This window comes from Chelonia mydas, chromosome 1, assembly GCF_015237465.2.
Source record: "Chelonia mydas isolate rCheMyd1 chromosome 1, rCheMyd1.pri.v2, whole genome shotgun sequence".
Lineage (NCBI taxonomy): Eukaryota > Metazoa > Chordata > Testudines > Cheloniidae > Chelonia > Chelonia mydas.
Window position 1 is genome coordinate 17,271,142 of NC_057849.1, and position 23,021 is coordinate 17,294,162.

Below are 23,021 nucleotides of genomic sequence, written 5' to 3' on the forward strand. Positions count from 1 at the left end.
ACAGAAAATATCATCTTGCCTCTATATAAATCCATGATATGCCCACATCTTGAATACTGTGTGCAGATGTGGTCTGCCCCATCTCAAAAAAGATATATAGGAATTGGAAAAAGTTCAGAAAAGGGCAACAAAAATGTTGAGGGGTATCGAACGGCTGCCATATGAGGAGAGATTAATAAGACTAGGACTTTTCAGCTTGGAAAAGAGTCAACTAAGGGGGGATATGATAGAGGTCTATAAAATCATGACTGGTGTGGAGAAAGTAAATAAGGAAATGTTATTTACTCCTTCTCATAACACAAGAACTAGGCGTCACCAAATGAAAGTAATAGGCAGGAGGTTTAAAACAAATAAAAGGAAGTATTTTTTCATACAATGTACAGTCAACCTGTGGAACTCTTTGCCAGAGGATGTTGCAAAGGCCAAGACTATAACAGGGTTCAAAAAAGAACTAGATAAATTTATAGAGGATAGGTCCATCAATGGCTATTAGCCAGGATGGGCAGGGATGGTGTCCCTACCCTCTGTTTGCCAGAAGCTGGGAATGGGCAACAGGGGATGGACCACTTGATTATTACCCTGTTCTGTTCATTCCCTCTAGGGCACCAGGCATTGGCCACTGTCAGAAGACAGGTTTCAGAGTAGCAGCCGTGTTAGTCTGTATTCGCAAAAAGAAAAGAAGTACTCGTGGCACCTTAGAGACTAACAAATTAATTTGTTAGTCTCTAAGGTGCCACAAGCACTCCTTTTCTTTTTGTCAGAAGACAGGATACTGGGTTAGATGGACCTTTGGTCTGACCCTGTATGGCTGTTCTTATGTTCTTGGTTTGGGGTCCTCTCAAATGCGGGGCCTGGAGCAAACTGCCCCTTTCCCCGGGCATCCTTGCTAACATGCCAGAAGTTATTTAAAGGCAGCAACTCAAATTTACATTCAGGAAGTGATAGCAGAGGCTTTACAACAGATGTGGATGTAAGACACAAGAGTTTGTTTCAGGTCCAAACTTTCCAGACACTTGGGGGACGTTTGGAGTTGGAATAGTGGTTATTGTTTCATCCAATAACCTTGAAGACCAGACCCAGATCATAAAGTTAGTGGGCATTTGCATGTTGCCTTTCGGTTCAAAACTCTCTATTTAGTAGTGGTAGGATAAAAATGTATGGGTACCTCATGTTACATCAGCAATAACACTAGGGATGGGTCAGCCAGCTACAATAAAGCACAAAGCTGCCTAAAACACAAATCAAAGCCTTTTTTGAGGTTTGAGTAAGTTCTGTTGGCTGTTTTTCTATCATTATTTTTCATTTACAAATGCTTCAGGGTTCTAGGAGATGCCCAAATTCTATGAGAGAGGCTGTTAGGACAGTAATTCCAGCCCAGCAGGAAATAGAAATCTCATAGGAGAGGTATTTCCATGAGATCTGCTCAGGTTTGGGTAGGCTGGATAAGCTTCCAAACATGTAGTATCATTTGTATTGCAGAGACCTGTAGAGAAGTCCCATTGTGCTAGGTGCTGTGCAGACATGTAGCAAGAGACAGTCCTTTCCCTGAAGAGTTTATACTCTGAACAGAGAGGACGGACAAAGGCAAAATGACTTGCTCAAGGCCACATCAGTGGCAGAAGCAGGAGTAGAATCCAGGTTTCCTATGCCACCTGTTATCATGAGTACTTATAACCCCAGACTTTCTGTTGGTCGCCCCTCACTAATTATAAAGCGACCAGGTGTGTTGTGGCACCAGACACCCACGTGATTTGTGTGCTGTGAGGAATGAAGCTGCCGACATGAAGAGACTTGTGGAATAATCTTCGGATCCTGTGGCAGGTGAGGCAGAAGCTCATTGCTTTATTAACAGACACACAGGCTGGTAGCAGGAATGCCAGGACCAAGTGCTCTTTGGTTTTAGAGGAATGTTGGATCCAGAACTAACCTTTGCGATGATCGAGGTGCTAAAGGAGCACTCAAGGAAGACAAGGCCATTGCAGAGAAGCTAAATGAATTCTTTGCACCCATCTTCACTGCAGGGGGTGCACTCTCTCAAAGGGGCAGAACCAGAACGTGAGCACCCAGACATCTGGGGATGATTCAATTCCACGGCAGCTGCGACAGTCGGCAAGTTATTCCTTCTGTGTTTCAGTTCTTCATCTGTATAATAATACTCACGTAAAGCTCTTTGGGAGAAGAGCCTGTGTTATAGATATGTACAGTGCCTGACCTAATAAGGCCCCTCTGGGCATTACTGCAATATCAATAACAACCATAGAAATAAGAAAAGGAGTACTTGTGGCACCTTAGAGACTAACCAATTTATTTGAGCATAAGCTTTCGTGAGCTACAGCTCACTTCATCGAATGCGTGAGCTGTAGCTCACGAAAGCTTATGCTCAAATAAATTGGTTAGTCTCTAAGGTGCCACAAGTACTCCTTTTCTTTTTGCGAATACAGACTAACACGGCTGTTACTCTGAAACCAACCATAGAAATGTAGGACTGGAAAGGGCCTCAAGAGGTCATCTAGTCTAGTCCCCCTGCACTAAGTCTGATCTACCATGGCTGACCGGTGTTCACCTAATCTGCTCTTCAAAACCTCCAAATCTCCAATGACAGAAATTCCACAACCTCACTATGTAACTTGTTCCAGTACTTAACTATCTTGTTAGGAAGTTTTTCCTAATGTCTACCCTAAATTGCTCTTGCTGCAATTTAAAACCATTGCTTCTTGTCCTATCTTCAGTGGTGCAGGAGAACAATTTATCACCCTCCTCTTTATAACTACCTCTTATGTACTTGAAGACTGTTATCATGTCCCCCTTCATTCTTCTTTTCTCCAGTCAATGTATGTTTTTTCCAATGGGTGCATCCAAGGTAAGGGTATTACACTTACCATCAAGTACACGTCATCTTGGAAGACCTAAGAGCAAATGGGTGAATGAGTCCCAGTCCATACCGCCACACTGGATTGATCAGCCAATCTCATTCCTTCCTTTGTAATGCTCATTTTATAAAGGCAAAACAATGTGCAGCACATGGCTTGCTCCATCACACTCTTAATGGCAGGACATAACATCGATTAGAATCCTTAGTATTTACTGGAAATGTATTTACAACCGCAAACCTTCAGTAAATTACCTTAACAGCCTTTAACTGTTGCTCTAATGGCCAAAACACTGTCATCAACTACCAAGCTACCATACAAATATATTCCTCACTATTCTACAGTGTTCTAGTCATCCCCGCTCTGAAACAGAGCAGTGGCAGATTTACTTTTATTATGCAGCTACATCAAGGCTTCTGCTGTCTCAAGCAAAACACGCACGCAGCGCAGCAGGTGAAATCTCGGACTGACCTCCCTCTGCTGACATGCCCCATGTGGCAGCAGCCCATCACCAGCACTATACTGAACACACTGGTGCCAGCTGCTTCGCTTTCCCCCTCCTTTCCCATCTGTGATTGACTTTCCAGTCATCATATTTTCCTGTTTGGCAACCAGACTGAAATCTTTAAAAACACACACACACACACACACACACACACGGCCAAATTCATTCCTGGCATTACCCCCTTGACTTTAGTGAAGCTACACTAGGGTGAATTTGGCTCATAAAACTTTAATTTTTTCTGATACAGGACCACAGGATGCATCATTCCAGGACAGACATTAGAAGGGCTGGATGGAGGCTGAGCTTGTGGCTAAGGCAATGAACGAGGCTTGAAAAAATCTGGGGTTAAATTCCTGGTTCTGCTATAAACTTCCTGGGCAAGTCATTCAATCTCCCTGTGCCTCAGTTCACCAGCTCCAAAATGGGGATAAGAAATTCTTATCAATTACAGAAGCTCTCTTTGAAAGGAACGGGGCAGGTCAACACCTCTCAGAAGTATCGTAACAGGTTTTCTGCAGACAGCACTACTTCGGTTTATGCTTCGTTCACATTTTTGAAGTTCTCTCTGCAACCATAAGTGCTAGAAGCATAATATTTTCTTTAAATGAGAGGTCAGTTTCTGGATCACCGTCCTGCAGCAAGAGTGGCCCGATAATAACTCCCTAACCTGTGGTGCAAGGGTAAAGTTGGTAGTATTTGTACAATGCTATGGTGACAGGAATACCTAGGTAGAGAGATGAGTATTAATGACACGTGTAGCTGGAGAAGAAGGACAGAGAGAAACAGTAAAAAAAAAAAATCCAGTCTTTGCTGTAAAGCTTTGTATAGAGGGATGGTGGGGGAGGGTGAAACAGACACAGAGGACTAGCCATCCCATTTACTAGTCATAACAAATGAAGTCAAGGGATATGCTAAGGTCTCTCAATCAATGCATTTAAAAGATGTGATATCATTGGACTCTGGGGTTGTTTAAATAGACAACTCCTGAGATTATCAGAGAAAGGCTGACAGGAAATAATAGGGGTAGAGTTTGGGGTTGGGAAGCTGAGATCATTGACTCTGAATAGGAAAGCCTTTGTGTTATGGTAAATGGCTAGGGAGAGAAAAATGCATCAGGATTAAATAGTGGCTAGGTGCACACATTAAATAGAGTTATTTCATACAAGGATGGAAACTCAGAATCACACTGCAAGGGGAGGGAAAGAAAAGACAACAGCGTAAAGGGAAGAACGAGGAGTACCTGTGGCACCTTAGTGACTAACAAATTTATTTGAGCATAAGCTTTTGTGGGCTAAATCTCATTTCATCAGATGCATGTCAAAGTGTAAAGGGAGAGCATTAGGATCTTCTTAGCATTAGCATTATTACTTAAGTGCTGAACAAGTGCTTGCCCTGCGTAGTAGTCTGCATGCAAAGGAAACAATCTTGCCACATGTGCGAGGAGTCACTTTCCTGTAGATGAGTGTGAGGGGGAAGAGAGAAAGGAGGGGTATAGCAAGGGGAGAAATGCCTAATTTCTAGCTGCCAAGTCAGGATAGTTATTCTCTGGTAGATTTTGGAATCAAGCCTGATCAGGGCGTCCCAATCAGGAGCTTTATTTCTCTTTGCTAATTAAATACTTGCGGAGGATGAAAGACAGCGTTACTGGGCAATGGGGCAACCTTTTATGAGAACGGCCTGGGGAGCCAACTAACTGCACTGGGAAACAGGGGTTAGAAACATGCTGGCTTTTGGGCCTTGGTTTTCCCATTCCCATGTGCATGCTCTCCCAGACACACACAGGGTGGATTAGAGGGTAAGAGGCAAACGTCTGACATAAAGGGTCAGTAACGTAGGTCAGGCTGGCAAAGCTCTGGAGGGTGATCAATGCGCCCTGCTCAGAGGGAGGGTAATCAGTTATTTTATTTAGTGTTTTGTTATATAAATACACACACACCTCTTGGGGAGGGGAGTGGAGGAGGGGAAAAAAAAAACAAAAAACACACACACACAAAGCGCCCCTCCTCTGTCTTTTGGCCCCATCCCTGCATTCTGACCAAAGGCAGAATCCAGTCAAAACAATGAAGGTTTGGAATCAAGAGTCAATGCTGTTGGAGAGGCATAATGTAAAGTAGAAAGTCATAAGCCTGTTGCACGTAGGTTTCCCTTTCCAGGAAAGTTTCTGCAAGAGGGCCGAACCGTTGCTCAGTCAACCTAAATGGGCACTTTACTGTTAACCTCGTGAGCTAGCACAGAATGGGCCAGTCTAGATACGACGCAAAATGAAAATCAGGTCTTTGGTAACAAGTTTATGGTACCAGCAGCGCTGATGGCTGCAACCCTGCCACCCCCATCCTTGGCTGGGAGTTTCTCAATTCATCAACGTGGCTGCTGATTACTTGCGTGGCAGACCTCCAGGGAGGTACTTTACAAAGGGTCCTGCAGTATTAGTAATCCAACAGATAGTGCTCTTTCTTTTGAGACAGTATTGGACCAACGTCCTGGCATGCTAAGGACCTCTCAGATGTCTTTTGGGCAAAACTGACATCCTGGCCACATGTGGCCATTAAAGATTCCGTGGTTAGAGCTGGTCAGAGAATGAATTTCCTTCCCCCATCCCACGCCCTCACAGAAAATTTCAGCTTTTCAGTGAAAAATAAATAAATAATGCCCCTCCCAAAAAAATTTCTGTCTGAAACCTGAACATTTAAATTCAGAAATGCTGCCATGGTGCCTCATGGGATTTGTAGTTTGAGTGACTCATCCCCCTTATTGTCTTTTGTGGGGTAGACTACCTGGCTGGACTACTTCTTCCTCCTGTTGGATCATATTAAAAAAGTTCTGTATTAAAATCACAAATGAGTTTGATTCCCCATAGTTTAAATTCCAGGGTATTACTCATTAAGAGGGAGGTCTCTTGGCTTTTGGCTGCTAATTGTGTTAGTACATCCTAAGACAGAGTCTGTTCTCAAAGCAATATTTTGTAACAACAACTACTCACACACAGAGGACTCAAAGCAGTACTTTGTAATAACAGAAACAACACCCAGAGACTCCCCGCCCTTTTGTTGTATTTATCTCGCTTTGTTAACAATTGTGATTAAAATAGAGATAGAGGATGTATGTGGATGGATGCTTGGTGTGGATAATAAATGAATGATTAGGGAGGTGCCAGCCTAAGAATCCAGTGTGGATCAGCTGAAGAAGGCGTCAAGTGGAAACAACCAGAGGACCCCCAGAGGGCAGACTGGAATCTACCCAACAGCCTCAAGAATGGGAGAACCAAAGAACAAGATAACATCTAGCAGCACGGAGCCGTCAGGAATGTGCCATCTGCTGATTGATTCAGCAACAGCATGATGAAGCAATTCCCAGAGACTGGCATAGGAATAAATTCCTATAAAAATGGACTCTAGAAAGTGAGAACTTTGGGGTCTGATTCTGCAAACCAACTTCCAGGAGCGTCAGATGAGCATCTGACAAGGCCCTGCTCCCTCCTCGTGTCCAGGCCACCTGGCCAGTGGCTTGGCACGAGCAACTCTAAGGCTGGTAACTATGATAACGACCTTGCAGAACCTGTGTGTGTGTGTGTGTTTGTATGAATGAATGTGTGAATAAATATGAAATTGAATGGAATGTTATAGCTATAACTAACTGCTTACTGAGAGAACAGGAGTACTTATGGCACCTTAGAGACTAACAAATTTATTTGAGCATAAGCTTTCGTGAGCTACAGCATCCGATGAAGTGAGCTGTAGCTCACGAAAGCTTATGCTCAAATAAATTTGCTAGTCTCTAAGGTGCCACAAGTCCTCCTTTTCTCTTTGCGAATACAGACTAACACGGCTGCTACTCTGAAACTTAACTGCTTACTATGATTCTTTCTGTATTCACAATAAATGTGGCATTTTGCCTTTTCCCCTTTAATAAGATCCTGCTGGTTTTTATTTTATTGGTATAACACTCCCTCCCTTCTTGTTGAGCCACCAAAGTGCATCATGGGAGCAGTAGTATGTCTGGGAACCCAGACCCTAGAGAGTGGGGGCATGAGGCCTCCAAACTACGACTCCCATGAGACAGGTTTCAGAGTAACAGCTGTGTTAGTCTGTATTCGCAAAAAGAAAAGGAGGACTTGTGGCACCTTAGAGACTAACCAATTTATTTGAGCATAAGCTTTCGTGAGCTACAGCTCACTTCATCGGATGCATACTGTGGAAACTGCAGAAGACATTATATATACACAGAGACCATGAAACAATACCTCCTCCCACCCCACTCTCCTGCTGGTAATAGCTTATCTAAAGTGATCACTCTCCTTACAATGTGTATGATAATCAAGTTGGGCCATTTCCAGCACGAATCCAGGTTTTCTCACCGTGTGTGGTGGGGCGGAGGGTGAGAAAACCTGGATTTGTGCTGGAAATGGCCCAACTTGATTATCATACACATTGTAAGGAGAGTGATCACTTTAGATAAGCTATTACCAGCAGGAGAGTGGGGTGGGAGGAGGTATTGTTTCATGGTCTCTGTGTATATAATGTCTTCTGCAGTTTCCACAGTATGCATCGGATGAAGTGAGCTGTAGCTCACGAAAGCTTATGCTCAAATAAATTGGTTAGTCTCTAACGTGCCACAAGTCCTCCTTTTCTTTCTGTGAAAACAGACACTTTCTGTAAAAAAAATCTCATTTAGCCAAAAACCCAATTTTCTGTAGACAAACAGTTTTGACAGAAAAATTTTGACCAGCCATACTTCTAGTATTGTTTGTGTGAGTAAAGGGGGTTTAAACTCTGGTGGCCTGTCTGAGTTGGAGGTGGAACACCAAGGAGGAGATGGGAAGTTTATACGCTCCTAGCACTTGAACATGAGATGTGTCAAACCTGCTTCTCTCTCTCAGCCTCAGCTAGGGTTGCCAACTTTGGCTGGAGGAATTCCTGGAGGTTTCATCACATGACATTATCTTTAATTATAAAGATTAATTTTTAATTCCTGAAGACTCCAGGACAATCCTGGGGGGTTGGCAACCATAGGCATCCAGGAGAGCCTGATCCTACAGTTAGTGGGAGTTTTGGAGACACACAGATACGCAAGGAGAAGACTTTACAGTTTTTTATTACAAGGGCTAAATCTCTAGGGATCAGCCAAATCCCATTAGGAGTTGGGGGCGCTCATCACCTCACAGGAATGGTCCCAAGTTAGCTTTCTTAACTAATGTGAGTTTAAAAAGGGCTATGGATGAAGCACGACTGAAATCTACTCCGAGGAAAGAAGGAAGGAAGGAAGGAAGGAAGGATGTCATGTGGGCTCAGTGAAAATATTCCATATATCTTCACAAGTTAGCCATGAACTATATGACATTCCAAGTGGCCCCATAAACATCCTATTTATAACATTCCGTTTTTAGAAGTGTTTTCATCCTGCCTCCCTCACCTCTCCTGTCTGACTGTGGCACAGGACATCACATCATCTAACTACTAGCTGGGTTCTAGTTTCCACAAGTCCAGACTTCAAAATATGGCAGCAGGTCAGCAGCCACGTAGACTATTATGGTTGCCACTGCATAGCAGCCACTCAGAACTCCATGGCAGCAACAGGGATCAAACCCAGCTTTTCCTGATCTAACAGCACACAACCAGATCACTTCACTAAAAGGAAACTCACTAGCAGTACAGAGGCTACGACCCACACCTGAGCAGTTCTGTTTCTGTCCAGTAGAGGGCAGTGGTTTACATGCCAATACTAGCTTCTTGTATTTACAATAGTGTTGCAGGTCCTCAAAACACTGTAGAGAAATGTTTATTTTTAGGAATAAGTTCATTGCTCATGCTAGGTCATATTCACAACTAACAATAGATTAATCATGTTTTGTTAGAGTCATCATGCGTGAAACAGATTTGGTTTTTTTAATAAGATAAATAGATACATATGCAATAGAAGTCACATCATGAAGTCTCTTTTTATATACCAAAGAACAGAATGAGATTGCAGCTGCAGTTGCAAACAACCTTCCTCTACATTCAGGTCCATCTTCAAATCCCACTGCTGCTGCAGGGTCTTCCCAATCCTTTCAATCTCTCTTCCCAAGAAAGTTTTTGCACGCTCCTAATCATTCTTGTCGCCCTTCTCCAAAAAACTGTGTTAAGGGTCCACCCCCACATACCACACTGATGGCAAGGAGCTTTTCTTCCAACAACATGGTCTGTAAGTACAGCTGTGCATACTGTCTGTGCTACACAAATAAGCCCCAGACCATTGGAATCAATGTAAGCCTTTCCATTGACTTCGATGGGCTTTAGATCAGGCCCTGAATACCACCACACCACACACATTTGAGCTGTAAGCAGGTTGTCTTTCACAGCGAGGCAATGCCAGTTGGTTTCAAAGTCTACAATGCAGCCACATATACCTGTTTTCAAAGTCAGCCCTTGTATTTCACTGTTTGTGTTTGTTCCCCGCCCCCCGGCTCATAAGGGTTCTACAGATGTCAACCCTGCCACAGTCAGAGTGCACCCAGCGTCTGCATGTGTGCTGATAGCTATGGATACTATAATGCTGCACTGGAGGTGGTGACTAATTTCAGCTTCCAGCTTCACTTCTCTATATCCTGACATCATGGCTCCGATCCCTGACCTGTTAAAAAATGGACAGGTCTATTCAATGTGGTCGCACGTTCTTCCCACTGGAATCTCAGATCTGACATTATGTGCAGTGAACAGTATGCAAGGAACATGGAAGAAAAAAAGGACACCCAGCCCGCAAAACATTGATTCTTCTTAAATCAAAACAAATGATATATTCCTATAGGCTTCCTGTATGGATAGAGTTATTTATGGACCATACTAGACAGCTGAAAAATGCCAGAGAGCTGCAAGCTGTAAGCGATATTGACAGAATGAAGGCACTTAATCTATTTTCCATTGGCAGTGAGCATGTATGCCCCACGATGTGCTAGATATCGTTCCTAAACATGGAGTGTGCAACCAGTGGGGGAGGTTTATGTATCCACAGACACATGGGAGAGCTGATGGAGTCACGTGGTAGAAAGGGCTGATCAGCATGAATTTGGGAGGCACCCGTTATCCAGGAATGGTGACGTCACAACTGGGAACAGTCCACAACTGCAGGGAATCTTCCCTTCCCAATCGGGCATATTTCCCGTTGAGTGGGAACTGTGAAGTTTTCAGCAATTTGGAAAAAACAGGTGGCTCAATAAGCACTTAGGACAAAATTTTCAAAAGTGACTGATGATGATGAATCATGTTTATTACCGTTGGGCCTGAAGATCAACCAAGAACAGGGCTCTGTCGTCTGGGCACTGAAAAGCACAGAGATGTAGGCAGTCCCTGCCCTAACAATCCGACAGTCTAAATAATGGCTGACTTGATCTTTCAGGGAGCCAAGTGGAGGCACCTTAAAGGGGCCTCAGTTTCAGAGAGTGTCTTTTTCCAAAGAATCACTAGACACTTCTGAAAGGTTTGGCCTGTAGCCTTAATTTAGGCAGCTATTGTTTAAATATTGGCTCTGCATTACTGGACTTTAAAGCCATGGCAATTTTATTTGTAGGAAACCGATCACTGGCCCAAATCTTCCCATCCTGGGCCTTAGATGGGAGTAATTCTGGGTGAGAAATTCCACATTATGGACAGAGAAATTCATTTCTAGGCACTAGTGTAATAAAAGCAAAGAACCACCAGACTGATACAAAGATTCCCTGATGCTCCCAGGTTCTCCAGTGACCATTACACCAGCTGAATACCCTGAAGAAGGGAGATAATAAATATAAAAAAGGGCAGCTCCAGAAACAAAATCCCCCCTGGATTGCTACCCACGGCATCCTTGTCCAACCTAGACAGCAAGATGTGCATTTACACAGTACCTGCTAAAAGGGCATGTCTTTTCCACTCAGCCTCTGAAAATGCAGCTGAAAGGTAACATATATCTGCTTGCTTTGGAGAGAGTCTTTGACAAGAGAAAGATTGTAAGATCTCTGGGGCAGGCCCTCTCTTAATTTGGTGCTGCCCCTGTACAAATTAATACTATGATCTATGGCCTGTGTCATGCAGGAGTCAGACTGGATGATCTAATGGTCCTTCTTGGCCTTAAATTATTATCATTCATCAGTTTTAAAGAGCTATTCCTCCCGCTATACCTACCCACTTAATAAGAGGAAGGTAAGAAAGGGACCATTACACCAATGACCACTTCGATCTGGCTTTCCATGCTTCTGCCCAGTGGCAAACTGGCTACTTTTTACAGCTATAACGACAATTGGGATCTAATTTCATTTTGTAGCAAGATGATCAGTGTTATTTATTATGCTCTCCAGACAAAGTCCTGCTCAGATTTAATAAAATAAATGAGAGAGAGCAACCATGCATGTCCCTTTCATGCAAATAAGGGGATCTGGAACATTTTACATCAACCTTTTCAGGGCTCTGACTCAAAAAGCTTTTGCATAAATGCATCAAGCCCCAGCGCAATATTAACAGAATGGGCATGATGGCGTTTTGGAAAGAAGCTGATTCCCAGTGCTAACAAGTCATCGGCTGGGATGGGAGGCTGTAAAAGCCAATCCTCAAAAATGCTCTCAGCCTGTTTTAATTCTGCTACCTTGTAAGCATTGCTTGGCGTCTGGAAAAAGTTGTTGTAATGGTTATTGATTTATTTAGACACTGATATGCAGTGGAAGAAGAATGGGGGGGTTTCTTTCATAAATCTATTTTTATTAAGTTAATAAGAGGCATGGGGAAGTGTGGTCTAGCTTATAGAGCACAGGACTGCTAGTCAGGAGATCTGGGCATCATTTCCAGTTCCGTCATGGACCTATGATGTGATCTTGAGCATGAAGGTCACTGCCTCTGTCTGTGTGTCTATTTCCCCTCATAGCCCCTGCCTTGTCTATTCAGGTGAGCACTTTGGGGCGGGGACTGTCTCTTACTATCTATTTGTACAGCACCTAGCACAATGGGGCCCTGATCTCTGCTAGGGCCTCTCAGTGCTACAGTAAGGTTACAATAGTGTCCATGATGTGGAGGGCATGAACATTCATCGATGGTCCCTCCTCTGAGATGCTTATAAACTGAAGACAGACAAAGCTTATGGGAAGTGGAACATAAGGGGCAGTTTATATACAAGCCAGTTACATGCATACGCTGTATGTATCATGTAGGAGTGGGTCTTTGAGAGGGCCTGAAATATGAATAGATAGAGCCTTGCAGATGAGCCCAGGGAGGTGGCAACATGCATCCTGGTGGTGGTGGTGGGAATATGTAGAAGACGACACAGATGTGAACCGGCATAAGACTTGCGGGGACCTGGGCTGCATTCCCTGTTCTGCCACAGACTCCCTGTGTGATCTTTGGTAGGTCATTTAGCCTCTCTGCACCTCAGTCCCCCAGCTATAAAGAGGGGATAATAGCACTGCCCTGTGTCACAGGGGTATTGGGAGGATAAATCCATTGAAGCTTATGAGGTTGCTCAGACCCCATGGTAATGAGACCACGAACATACACCACTGAGAGGTAACTGTGCAAAAAGCTGACAGACAGGTGGACACAAAGCTGTGGGTATGGGTGGCAAGAAAAGATTACAGGTTGACAGGACTTCATTTATAAACACTACTGAGATCAGCAAAGGCTGCAGAATGGGCTCTTAGTTTGCAGCTTCACATGAGGAAATAATAACAGACTGTATTTATAGGACGCCTCTCCCCCAAGTGATATTCAAGGTGTGTCACACGACACAGCAATTAAAATCCCATAACATTACAAAGCCAAAGCCCAGTGCTGTGTAATATTCCTTAGTATGTTTCTTATGCTTGTTTTAACCCCTTCTCAGCTGACCTCTTGGGGAAAGTGGGTATATGCCATGGCGGGGGCAGGAGGGATGAGGTGGAGTGTGTGGGTATCCAGTATCGTAGCAAGTGCAGTTAGGAGGAGGAGTGTCAGGGTAATTGTAGAAGTGTTTTCTAGTACACAAAGCAGGGACCTAGGAGTTAGATTCTTAGATTCCAAGGCCAGAAGAGACCATTGTGACATCTAGCCTGCCCTCCTGTGTAACAGAGGCCGGAGAACTTCCCCAAAATAAGTCCTAGAGCAGATCTTTTAAGAAAGACATCCAGTATTGATTTAAAATTTGTCAGTGATGGAGAATCTATCACAACCATTGTTCCAATGGTTAATTACTCGCACTTGTAAACATTTTTGCCTTATTTCCAGTCTAAATTTGTCTAGCTTCAACTTCCAGCCACTGGCTTGTGTTACACCTTTCTCTGCTCATACTGAAGAGCCCACAAATAAATATTTGTTCCCCATATAGGTACTTAGAAACTGTAATCAAGTCACCCTTTAACCTTGTCTTTGCTAAACCAAATGGATTGAGCTCTTTGATTCGATCACTATAAGGAACGTTCTTTCTCTGAACTCTTTCCAATTTTTCCATCATCTTTCTAAGAACTACAGCTGAAAAAGCTGCTATTTGCACAGTTCTCTGGCAATTCCAACAAATAAAAAAAATCATTTCTCGTCAAACGAAATGTTTCATTTTGACACCATTGAAACATTTCCAATTCTGACCATTTTAAAAAAGAGAATTTTGAAACAAAATTTGTATCAAACTAAAAAAAAAAGCAGCAAAATGAAACATTTTGAAAATCTCCCCCCTCCCCCCCCAACTGAAACAATTTTGTGAAACCGACATGAATTTGCGAAACATTTTGGTGTCAACAAATCTGAATTTTTTGCTCAAAAATTTTTTTGGTCCAAAAAAGTGTCACCTGGCTTAAGTTAGGACTCAATATCACCACAGCTGCAGTGTGTGTCCTTGAGAAAGTCACACACCTCTCTGTAAAATGGGCAGAATGGTGCTTACCCACCTTTATAAAATGCTTTGAGCTCTCCGGATGCAATGACTAAGTAGTATTGGTTACTTTTATTAAAGGGTAATTTAAATGACCAGCAGGACTTCAGAAAGGAAGGATGGTCTTGTGTGTTAAGACACTGCTGGCACCCAGGAGATCCAAGTTCAATTCCCTGCTCTGCCACAGACAACCCTGTGTGATCTTGGCCAAGTCAGTTGATCTCACGGGTAGTAACGCTTCCTTTGTCTTTTATCTCTTTTGTCCATTAGACTGTAAGCTCTCCAGGGCAGGGACTGTCTGTCACTGTGTGTTTCTAGAGCACCTTGCACTATGGACCCCCAATCCTGACAGCCCCTCCACGCCCCAATGCCGGTAATACAAATAAATAATTTGTAATATTTGCTCCATCTAAGACACTAATATCTGCTTTGGTCCAGTAAACAGCATTACATCACACACTGCATGTGCCATTTGTTTGTGAAAGGCCATTTAATATCACTTCTGGTCTCTTCCAAAGAAAAATTAATCCAGCTTCCTGTTATACTTTCCTTAAGTGCTGTTTGTCTTTCTTAAGTTCAACTTATATTTTGCCATCATCAATCTTTTATGTCCACAGTGGACTTTGCCAGGGACATGGGCCAGTCCTGATGTCATGATGCAGGCTTGATAGAGAGAGAAAAATTCTTTAAAGCAACGTTATGAAAGCCAAAGCATGAGGCAATTACATATCGTGCAGGAAATGCAGCCAATATAACACCTGGTCTCCAAGGATGGGGAGTTATAGATGTAAATTCCAGTGCAACGAAATAAGACTTTATAACCCTAGGTCCTCCCCAGTCAAATATTATGGCTGGCTATAAAAAAAGGCCTCGGTATTTTTATGACCAACAAGTAGAAGAAGAAGGGAGCAGAACAGCCAGTTGTAGGGCCTCACATTGTCTGGCCGGCTTGGGAATCACATCTTCATACAGCATTGCATCATCGGTGTGGTGCGGCACAGACACGATAAGGAACACTTCTCTGCTGGTGGAGGAGTTGTGTTTGCTGACCTGATAGGGCTTTTCCAGCTGCAGCACAGGATTATAAAGGTATGTTCCTCCTTCCTCTGGAACATCAAGTGCTGGCAGCTGCTGGAAGCCCACGATGGATCAGAGTTCTGATCCCAGCCATATGTCCATAAGGGGCAATTTGGATATAGCAGTGCAAATTCACAGCTGACATAGGAGACTCTCAGGCAACGCCAGTGGTGTTGGAATCTCTTCCACCAGCGAGGAATTTGGCCAACAATGTCTGTGGTGCCCTACATGGGGCCTGAAGACTTCATACATGTGCTTAAATGGCCACCAGTCAGGTCACATGTTGGCAAGAATCCACCAAGGTCTCTCTCAGGTGCCTCTGTATTCCCCTCCATGCAGACTACAACCTCTAATGCTCTCTAATTTCATGAGCAGCCATTAAGACTCCAGGCCAGGAAATGATGTATATTTTGCTAGATGCCCATTTCTTAGCGTTGAGCTGCATAGTTAGGGGCAGGGGAGGTTTTTCCCCGAGTGCATAGCTCTATGCAAGCAGGTCCCTTCCCCAGCCCTACTCTGAAACATAGTCCAAAACTGCAGAGTCACAGCTCACCGCCTTCTTTAACATTAAGTTCAGCTCAAGTGTTCTTCCCAGGCATGGCTGCTCCCCAGTTTCTTACCTCAGTGCTGCTCAGCCCACACCCTAGATCTTCTCTTCAAGGAGCCACTCCCACCTCCCTTATATCCCGGTGAAAATAGATGAGCCAGCTGCCTCAATGAGTCAACACTTAACCCTTTCCTAGCAGGATCAACCTCTGCTAACAGGTTGCAGTGACTCAGGAAAACCCTGCCAGCCCGTTACACTCCCATTTATCTCATGTGCTTGCATCAGGAGGGAAGAACAGGTCCTTTTCTTACTGGAGATCTGGTGCGATTCTGTGCCCCTGGTGCAGAAGTGACTTGTGATACACATTTTACATACTGAAGGTCTGATTCGTCTCCCATTTACACCAGTGCAAGTCCAGTGAAATGAACTGAGCTACACTGATGCAAGACCAGTGACAGGAGAGCCTCATGCCCCGTACTTTTGTTTAAAACATAGACAGCTTAGCCAACCAGCACAGATATTAACACTGCAGTATGAAGATAAACAGGGTGGAGTACAATGGTTTGATTAGAGGATAAGAGATAGTTTACTCCCAGAATTACACAGCAACACAGTAACTTTAGGAGTGGCTAAGTATTCTTCTATAGTTGCATACTGTATCTTCACTCCCTCTGACCTGAAATTGTTAGGATTCTTACCATTAGGATATCAACCCCAGCTGAGATCAGGTCCCCATTGTGCTAAACACTGTATAAATACATAGTAAGGCACAGTCCCTCCCAAAAAAGCTAATAGCCTACATAGGCAAGACAAAGGATGGGAGACAGGAACCGTAACTTCTGATCCTGATTTTTATATTCATACAGCACCTTTTGTGCAAAGGGCTCTCAAAACACTTTACAAAGAAACAACACACAAAGGATCAAATCCCCCACTACTGAAATGCAGCTGCCACTCAAGTGAGACAGCAGCTTCTGGACAATGCACAGCATCAACGCTCCATGCTGTCGGGCAGGATGTGAAGAGGCATATCATCATTACCCCAAGGAATCTGGAGGGAGGTTGTGAAAGTGTACAAGGTGAAATTTGGATAGGTCCCCAGGTTTGGAACCTGCCCCCTTACCAAGAGGGCCACAGACTCTAGAAAGATCAGGATCTTTGTTCGGCACCACTTTCCACAAGACAGCACTGGGCCTCCTAACTGCACTTCAGCAACACACGGCTACCCAGACACCCATGGAAGGGACGCACTTCTAGGGGGTTTCTAATCATGTTGGACTATAAAAATAAAACAACATTATGGTGCAGTTTCTTGTGTTAATACAGTCATATCCTGAATGAGCCAAATCCCAGCTAATGGCAACTCATGGTCAGAGAGGTCCTCCTGGGATTTGACTTCAGAGCGCAAGTCATGGCAGTAATAGAGGGAATGATGCAGCTAATTCAATAGGGGGCGCTCTTCCCTCTCACTCAGTACAGAAGCCAATGCAGTGGGAGGACCTCTGTTGCGGGGGCTATTGTCTTCCTGAGGAGATGGAAAACTGAGGTCCTGACTGCTTGTTTTCATTACAGAGCCCACAGCACATTGTACAAAGAATACAGGTGTTAGCCTCAGATTCCTGACCACACTGACGCTCTCCTATACAAACAACGATACTTGGTGCTGATCTAGTGCCTTCCGTGTGAGGATCTTGAGTATGCATGATTGGGCTACCCCTTTCAGACCCCTGTCAGGTAACATTATCACCACCATTTCACCGGGTTGGAAAACTGAGGTATTAAAAAAAAGCTAAGGCCAATGTTTTCCAAGCCAGTCATTGACTTTTGGGCACTCGTCTGGAAACAGAGAGGCCCAGACCCACAAAGGTATGGAAGCACCTAATGCCCATGAATTTCAATGAGAGATAGGCACCTAAATACCTTTGAGGGTCTGGGCCTGAATTTCAGTGGGAGCCGTGAGTGCTCAGGACTTCTGAAAAATCAGGCCCAAACGTTTCAAGATGGGCACCCAAGAGTGGCAAAACAGTGGCCACTTTTGGCAACTGTGGCCAAAGTGACTCTCTGCATGACACTGGGCAAGCCAATGCAAGAGACAGGACTAGAATCCACGTCTAACTTCCAGTCCCAGGTACATGGTATCCCCTTGAGTGATATTTGTTTATAGCTTCCTTCGTCACATCCTACCTTGAAAACATTGAGTAGCATTGCTGTGCACTATTAAAAGCTTAGGCATTTCACCCCAGAGGTGGCTGTATTTCCAAGGCAGGGTAAGGTGTTTTCTAAAACATATGGGGTTTGCAAAGTGCTGTGGGATCTAGCTGGATGAAAGGTGCCCTTATATGCACAAATCTTTATGGTTAGCCTCCAGCATTTCACACCCTCATGCACACCATTTAAAAGATTTACTCGGCTCTTGCTGGAATTCCAGAGCACAAGGGCTAAGTGAGTGCTCTTTCATTGGACAGTTAATGACATTTGATGAGTTAAAGGTACCGGTGACTCAGCGTTGGCAATTTATTTTTGTAGGAGGATGGTGCTTTGCTCCATTAACCTAAAGGCAGTCTCTATTGCTCAGTACACAAAATAAATCTGTCCAGCTGCTCAAAAGCCTAAATAAATACATTGTGCTTTAAGAGTTTAGTCTTTTACATTAGACTTCTTTAAAAAAATCCAATTGTTTAAATATATTAAGACCAAAGTAACAAGCCTAGTGGTTAGAGAATGGGACTGGGAATCGGGGGCACTGGATTTGTTTAGTAGCTTTGGGCAAATCACACGGTCTCTGGTTGATCCTGACATACTGCAGTGACAGACACGGTACAGGAACCCAAATAGATCTAATCTCAGCCCCAGCATAAGCAGATGCAGCACCTATGAAATCTATGGAGCTGCACCCATTCACTGCTTGGCTAATTTTGAGTCATTCCCTCAGTTCCCCCTTCTGTAAAATGGGACTAATACTGTCTGCCTATTTTCACATCTTTGCTATGACGCTTAAGCAATTAAAGGGGCTGCAGCCCAAAGTAAGCCCCAGTGACACCCATGGTCCTTTATGTTTGCTAGGTGAAAGCAATGAGAAGCTAGGGAATAGTTTTGCTGATGGCAGCCCAAGGCAGACTAGAGTCCACTTTGCTCTCCCAAAGCTGTGCTGGCTCTGAAGTGTTAAAAGCCAGCGGACACTTATTTTTTCACTAGAGTCAGCAGATCTTACTCTGAATTCATGCAGGGAGTGGGTCTGCCGAGTCAGACGATAGCAGCTTCACACACCCACTTTTCAGAGCCATGCGATGACACACCGTTACACGAGTGCTGTCCTGAGACATCTTCAGACGGAGAGCACAAAGCAATGGGATTTATTTTAATAAGTCCAGAATGCGGCATAGCTGCTGTTCAGATTCTTTACAACTTACAGGAACTGTTTGATCTCAACGACTAATGATAGCACTTCGGTAGCCCTTTATGTCTTCAAAGCCTTTGGCGAATGTTAAATAATTAACACTAATGACAAGGGGGGGAGCTTAGGAAATAAAACTAGTTCTACCAAGATATAATATCGCTGCACTTCAGGGCAAAGGTGTTCAGAGCTGTTCTTAAAAAGAAAGATAAGGGAGAGTTTAAAGGATGCCGCTCTTTGTGCGGACACTGGAGTGAACGGTAATGAAGAGATAGGGTATGTCTACACTGCAAAAAAGGTGTGTTCTTAACTCGGGTTAAAATAGTAATGAAGACATGGCAACTCTGCTTTTAACTAGGGTTAGCAGCTTGAGTTGAACCCCAGGGTGCCCTATTGGCTTTAACTGGAGCTGCTAACCCAAGCTGCCTTGCCTTCACTGCTATTTTAACCTAAGTTAGCTAGCATGTGTTAGAAGAAAATTAAACTGGACTCAGTCATTCACTGTGAAGTATCTAAACTAACCTTTATTCCTTTGGCTGGTGTGTTCCTTTCCTGTGGCTGCTTCCTCAACAAGGGATAAATCCCAGCCTCCCTTAGAAGACAGGATGGAAATGTAACCCCCTCATCCTTCAGTCCTCCTTGTTTCCAGTGGAGGACTGGAGATGGGTCTCTGGTAATGCTTGAAAGCCACTGGGTTGGAAGGATCATCGCTTGGAAGCACACACTTGCAGAGCATATAGTCATTCTGGCAGGTGTAAAGACACTAAGGTGCCTAAATGCCTTTGAGAATCTGGTCCTGAGCTCGGATAGTTTCCTTGTGCAGGGCACAGAAACACCAAGCACCTTCACTGGGGGCGGGCCCTGTTTTGAGTCTCTTTAACCAGTCAGGACATCCTGGTGGACAACATAATAATCTGCAGCACTTGGTGTGGGCCAAGTTCTCCGCTGGCGTAATTCCACTGACTTCCATGGAGTAACACCAGCAGAGAATTTGGCTCTGTCCCAGGATCCCATCTGAGGGTCTGTAGCTAGGGAGCTGTGCTCTGCAGTGTGTGTAGGGGGTGGGGGCTCCCCTGGCCTGCAGAAGATGTGGGAAGAGCCAAGGATCTACATCTGTAGTGCTTATTATATGGCCATTGGTCCCCGTGCCCCCAAGGAGGTCGGTTCCCAGATGCTCTAAATCCTCCTTTGTCCTGGACTCCCCAGAGACACAGCCCCAGCTGGGGAAGGGGGAGCGGTAGCCCCCAAATGGACACTCCAGCTCACTCTGATCTCAGAGCCTCATTCACATCCCCACCCCTGCTGCCTCCATCCCTCCGAGAAAAGACGGGCGCGATCCTCGGCGGGCATGAAGCCAGAGCAGGGCTCCGTCGACTTGAATGGCGCTTCCCCGGCTGACACCAGCTGAGCAGCCGCTGCCCTGGGCCTGGAGCCCTGGGCTTGGGCTTTGTCTCAGCGGGGCTCCTGGCTCGGTCCACGTGGCTTCCTGCAGCCCCGGGGCCCCGCTTGCAGGCTGCGGAACGAACGGGTCACAGACCGCAACAGGCGGGCCCCAGCGTCACCCTCCTGGCCCCGGCCCCCGCTCCCGCCCCGCCGCCCGCAGATCCCTGCAAATGTGTCCCAGGACCGGCCTCCACCTGGTCCGTGTCTAGCCGCCACCGCCCACGCACCGCCCCTGCGGCTCCAGGGTCCCCACCGCCCGCCAGCCCGCGGGCGGCAGCACGCACCGCAGATCAAGTCCCTGCCGCCTGCATGGGCGTTTGCAGCCAGGAGCCAGCCCCGCACCCGGGGCGGCAGGTGCGGGGACGCGGCGCGGGGCGCTCCGCTCCACCCCTGCGGTAGGCTCCCCGCCTGCCGGGAAGCCAGGAGCCGGGTGCCCGCGGTGGGGGGGCTGCGCGGGTCAGTCCAGCTAAGCAGCACCGACTCCGTCCCGTCCAGCATCGCTCCCCGGGCTGGGCCGTGCTCGGGCGGCCGGACAGCCCAGGGCCGGGGTCCCGCTCGGGGCGGTGGGCTCGGGCGGGGCCCCGCCCTGCTCGGGGCTTAGCATCCCGCTGCCGAGGATGAGCCCCAGGCTGGCCCGGGCTCCCCGCACCCCGCCAGGAGCCTCGCCCGCGGCTGCCAAGCCCGGAGCTCCTAGGGGGTCACCGCGGTGCCCGGAGCCAGCGACGCCCCGGATCCGAGCCCTCCCCCCTGGGTCCGCTCCCGGCTGAGCGCCCTGCCCCAGGGCGCCCCCAGCCCGGCACCCCCCCCTCCCGGGCACCGTGGGCTACTCACGTAGCGTCTCAACTTCTTCTCCGGGGGCGACTTGCGCAGCCAGCCGGCGCACACCACTTCCCCGCCGCTCATCCCGGGCTGCCCCGCCGGCTCCCCGCGGCGCCGGCCGCATGCACACGGGCGGCTCCCGCCTCGCTACGCGCCCAGCCGGTCCTCCGCGGAGCAACTCCCCGGGCGCAGCGCCGCCGGGGCCCCCTGGAGCGCCGGGGCGAGTCGGGCGCGGCTCAGCGGGAGCCTGCCCTGGCCCCGGGTGGCAGCAGCCGGCGCCTCCGCCCCAGCCTCGCTCCCTGCACGCCAGGGGCTGCTCGTCTTCTCCAGAGATCCTCGGTCGCAGCCTGGGCTGGCTCCGCTGGGCTGCCGCACGCACCCTTTCAAACCCCGCCAGCTGTTCGGAGCTGGGAAGCAGGAAACCGCCTCTTGCTCCCCATACACCACGCCTCCCGCCCGCCCCGCCAGCCTGTTTGCAAAGATACCAGGCTGGCCGGGGTGCAGCTTCAGCTTCCAAGGCAAGGTCAGCGCGGGGATGCTCAGACACGGGTGGGGCTGGGTTGCGGCCCCCGCCCTCTCCCCGGCACGCAGAGATTTTGACCCGGCTCCCTGCGTTAGAGGGATTCCCGGTCCGACAGTAACAGCGTGCTAGATTACAACTGACGCAGCAGGTGACTGACTGGATCCTCTGCCTAATGCAGGAGCCTGGCCTCCCATGGACCCCACTACCAGCTGCTTCAGAGGCAGACGCCCTGTAGCAGGAGGAGAGGGGGCATTCCCTTAAATTATCACCCCCAATAGGTCGAGGTTGGTTTGTGCCCAACAGCTGGAGAGAAATGAGGGAGCCATCGCAAACAACCGGGGGACCAAGCAAAGAGTCTGGACTCTGGGAGTCCTGCGACGGCCTCCCTGCAATTAGCGGGGGAGGGGATCGATAACCTGTCACATTATTGATTTTTTAAATAATGCCACAGCGCCCATTGAAAGGGGATATGACGGCTACTGGTGCCTGCTAGCTGGGTGTCATGTTACAGTGTATTATGTCCTCCCTGAAATTAGCAACGCCCTGTCACATCTGGAAATATTGTACCTTCAAGGGCCTGTTCCTGTTCCCATTGAAACTCCCCTTCACCTCAGTGGTAGCCGAATTGGGCCCTAAATCTTCATTTGCTCTCCCCCCCCCCCACCCCTTTCTGAATTTTTAAATGGTTATAAAGACGGTTGCATGGACTGAGAAGCTAAAAGATGGAAATGGCTCTGATCCTGATTCTCTGCTGCTGGGGTCTCTTGGTCCTACATACCTGCAGTGCCAAGTTAGTAACAGAGCAGCAGTGTGATCTAGTGGGTAGAGCAGAGCAGCCCTGCGCTCTAAACCTAGCTCTGCCTTAGACCTGCTTAGGCAAATTATGTCACCGCTCAGTGCCTCAGTTTCCCTTTCCATCCTCTAATCTTTATGGATAGGGACTGTCTCTCAACATATGTTTGTACAGCACCTTGCACAAAAGGGCCCTGAGCTCAGTTGGGGACTGT

At 46.6% G+C, this 23,021-nt stretch overlaps 1 protein-coding gene across 2 annotated transcripts in view; it reads right to left on the minus strand.

Moving 5' to 3' along the window:
* GAB2 (GRB2 associated binding protein 2) overlaps positions 1–21,939 on the minus strand; it is a 193,225-nt gene extending 171,286 nt beyond the window's left edge. Inside the window, exon 1 of one of the 2 annotated variants that reach the window (XM_037887670.2) lies at positions 21,504–21,939. In XM_037887670.2, coding sequence (XP_037743598.1) covers positions 21,504–21,575 — 72 coding nt within the window. In that variant the 5' untranslated portion in view covers positions 21,576–21,939. The remainder of the gene's footprint in view (positions 1–21,503) is intronic. The other variant, XM_043528162.1, reaches the window with a different exon arrangement.
* Positions 21,940–23,021: the final 1,082 nt, after the last annotated feature.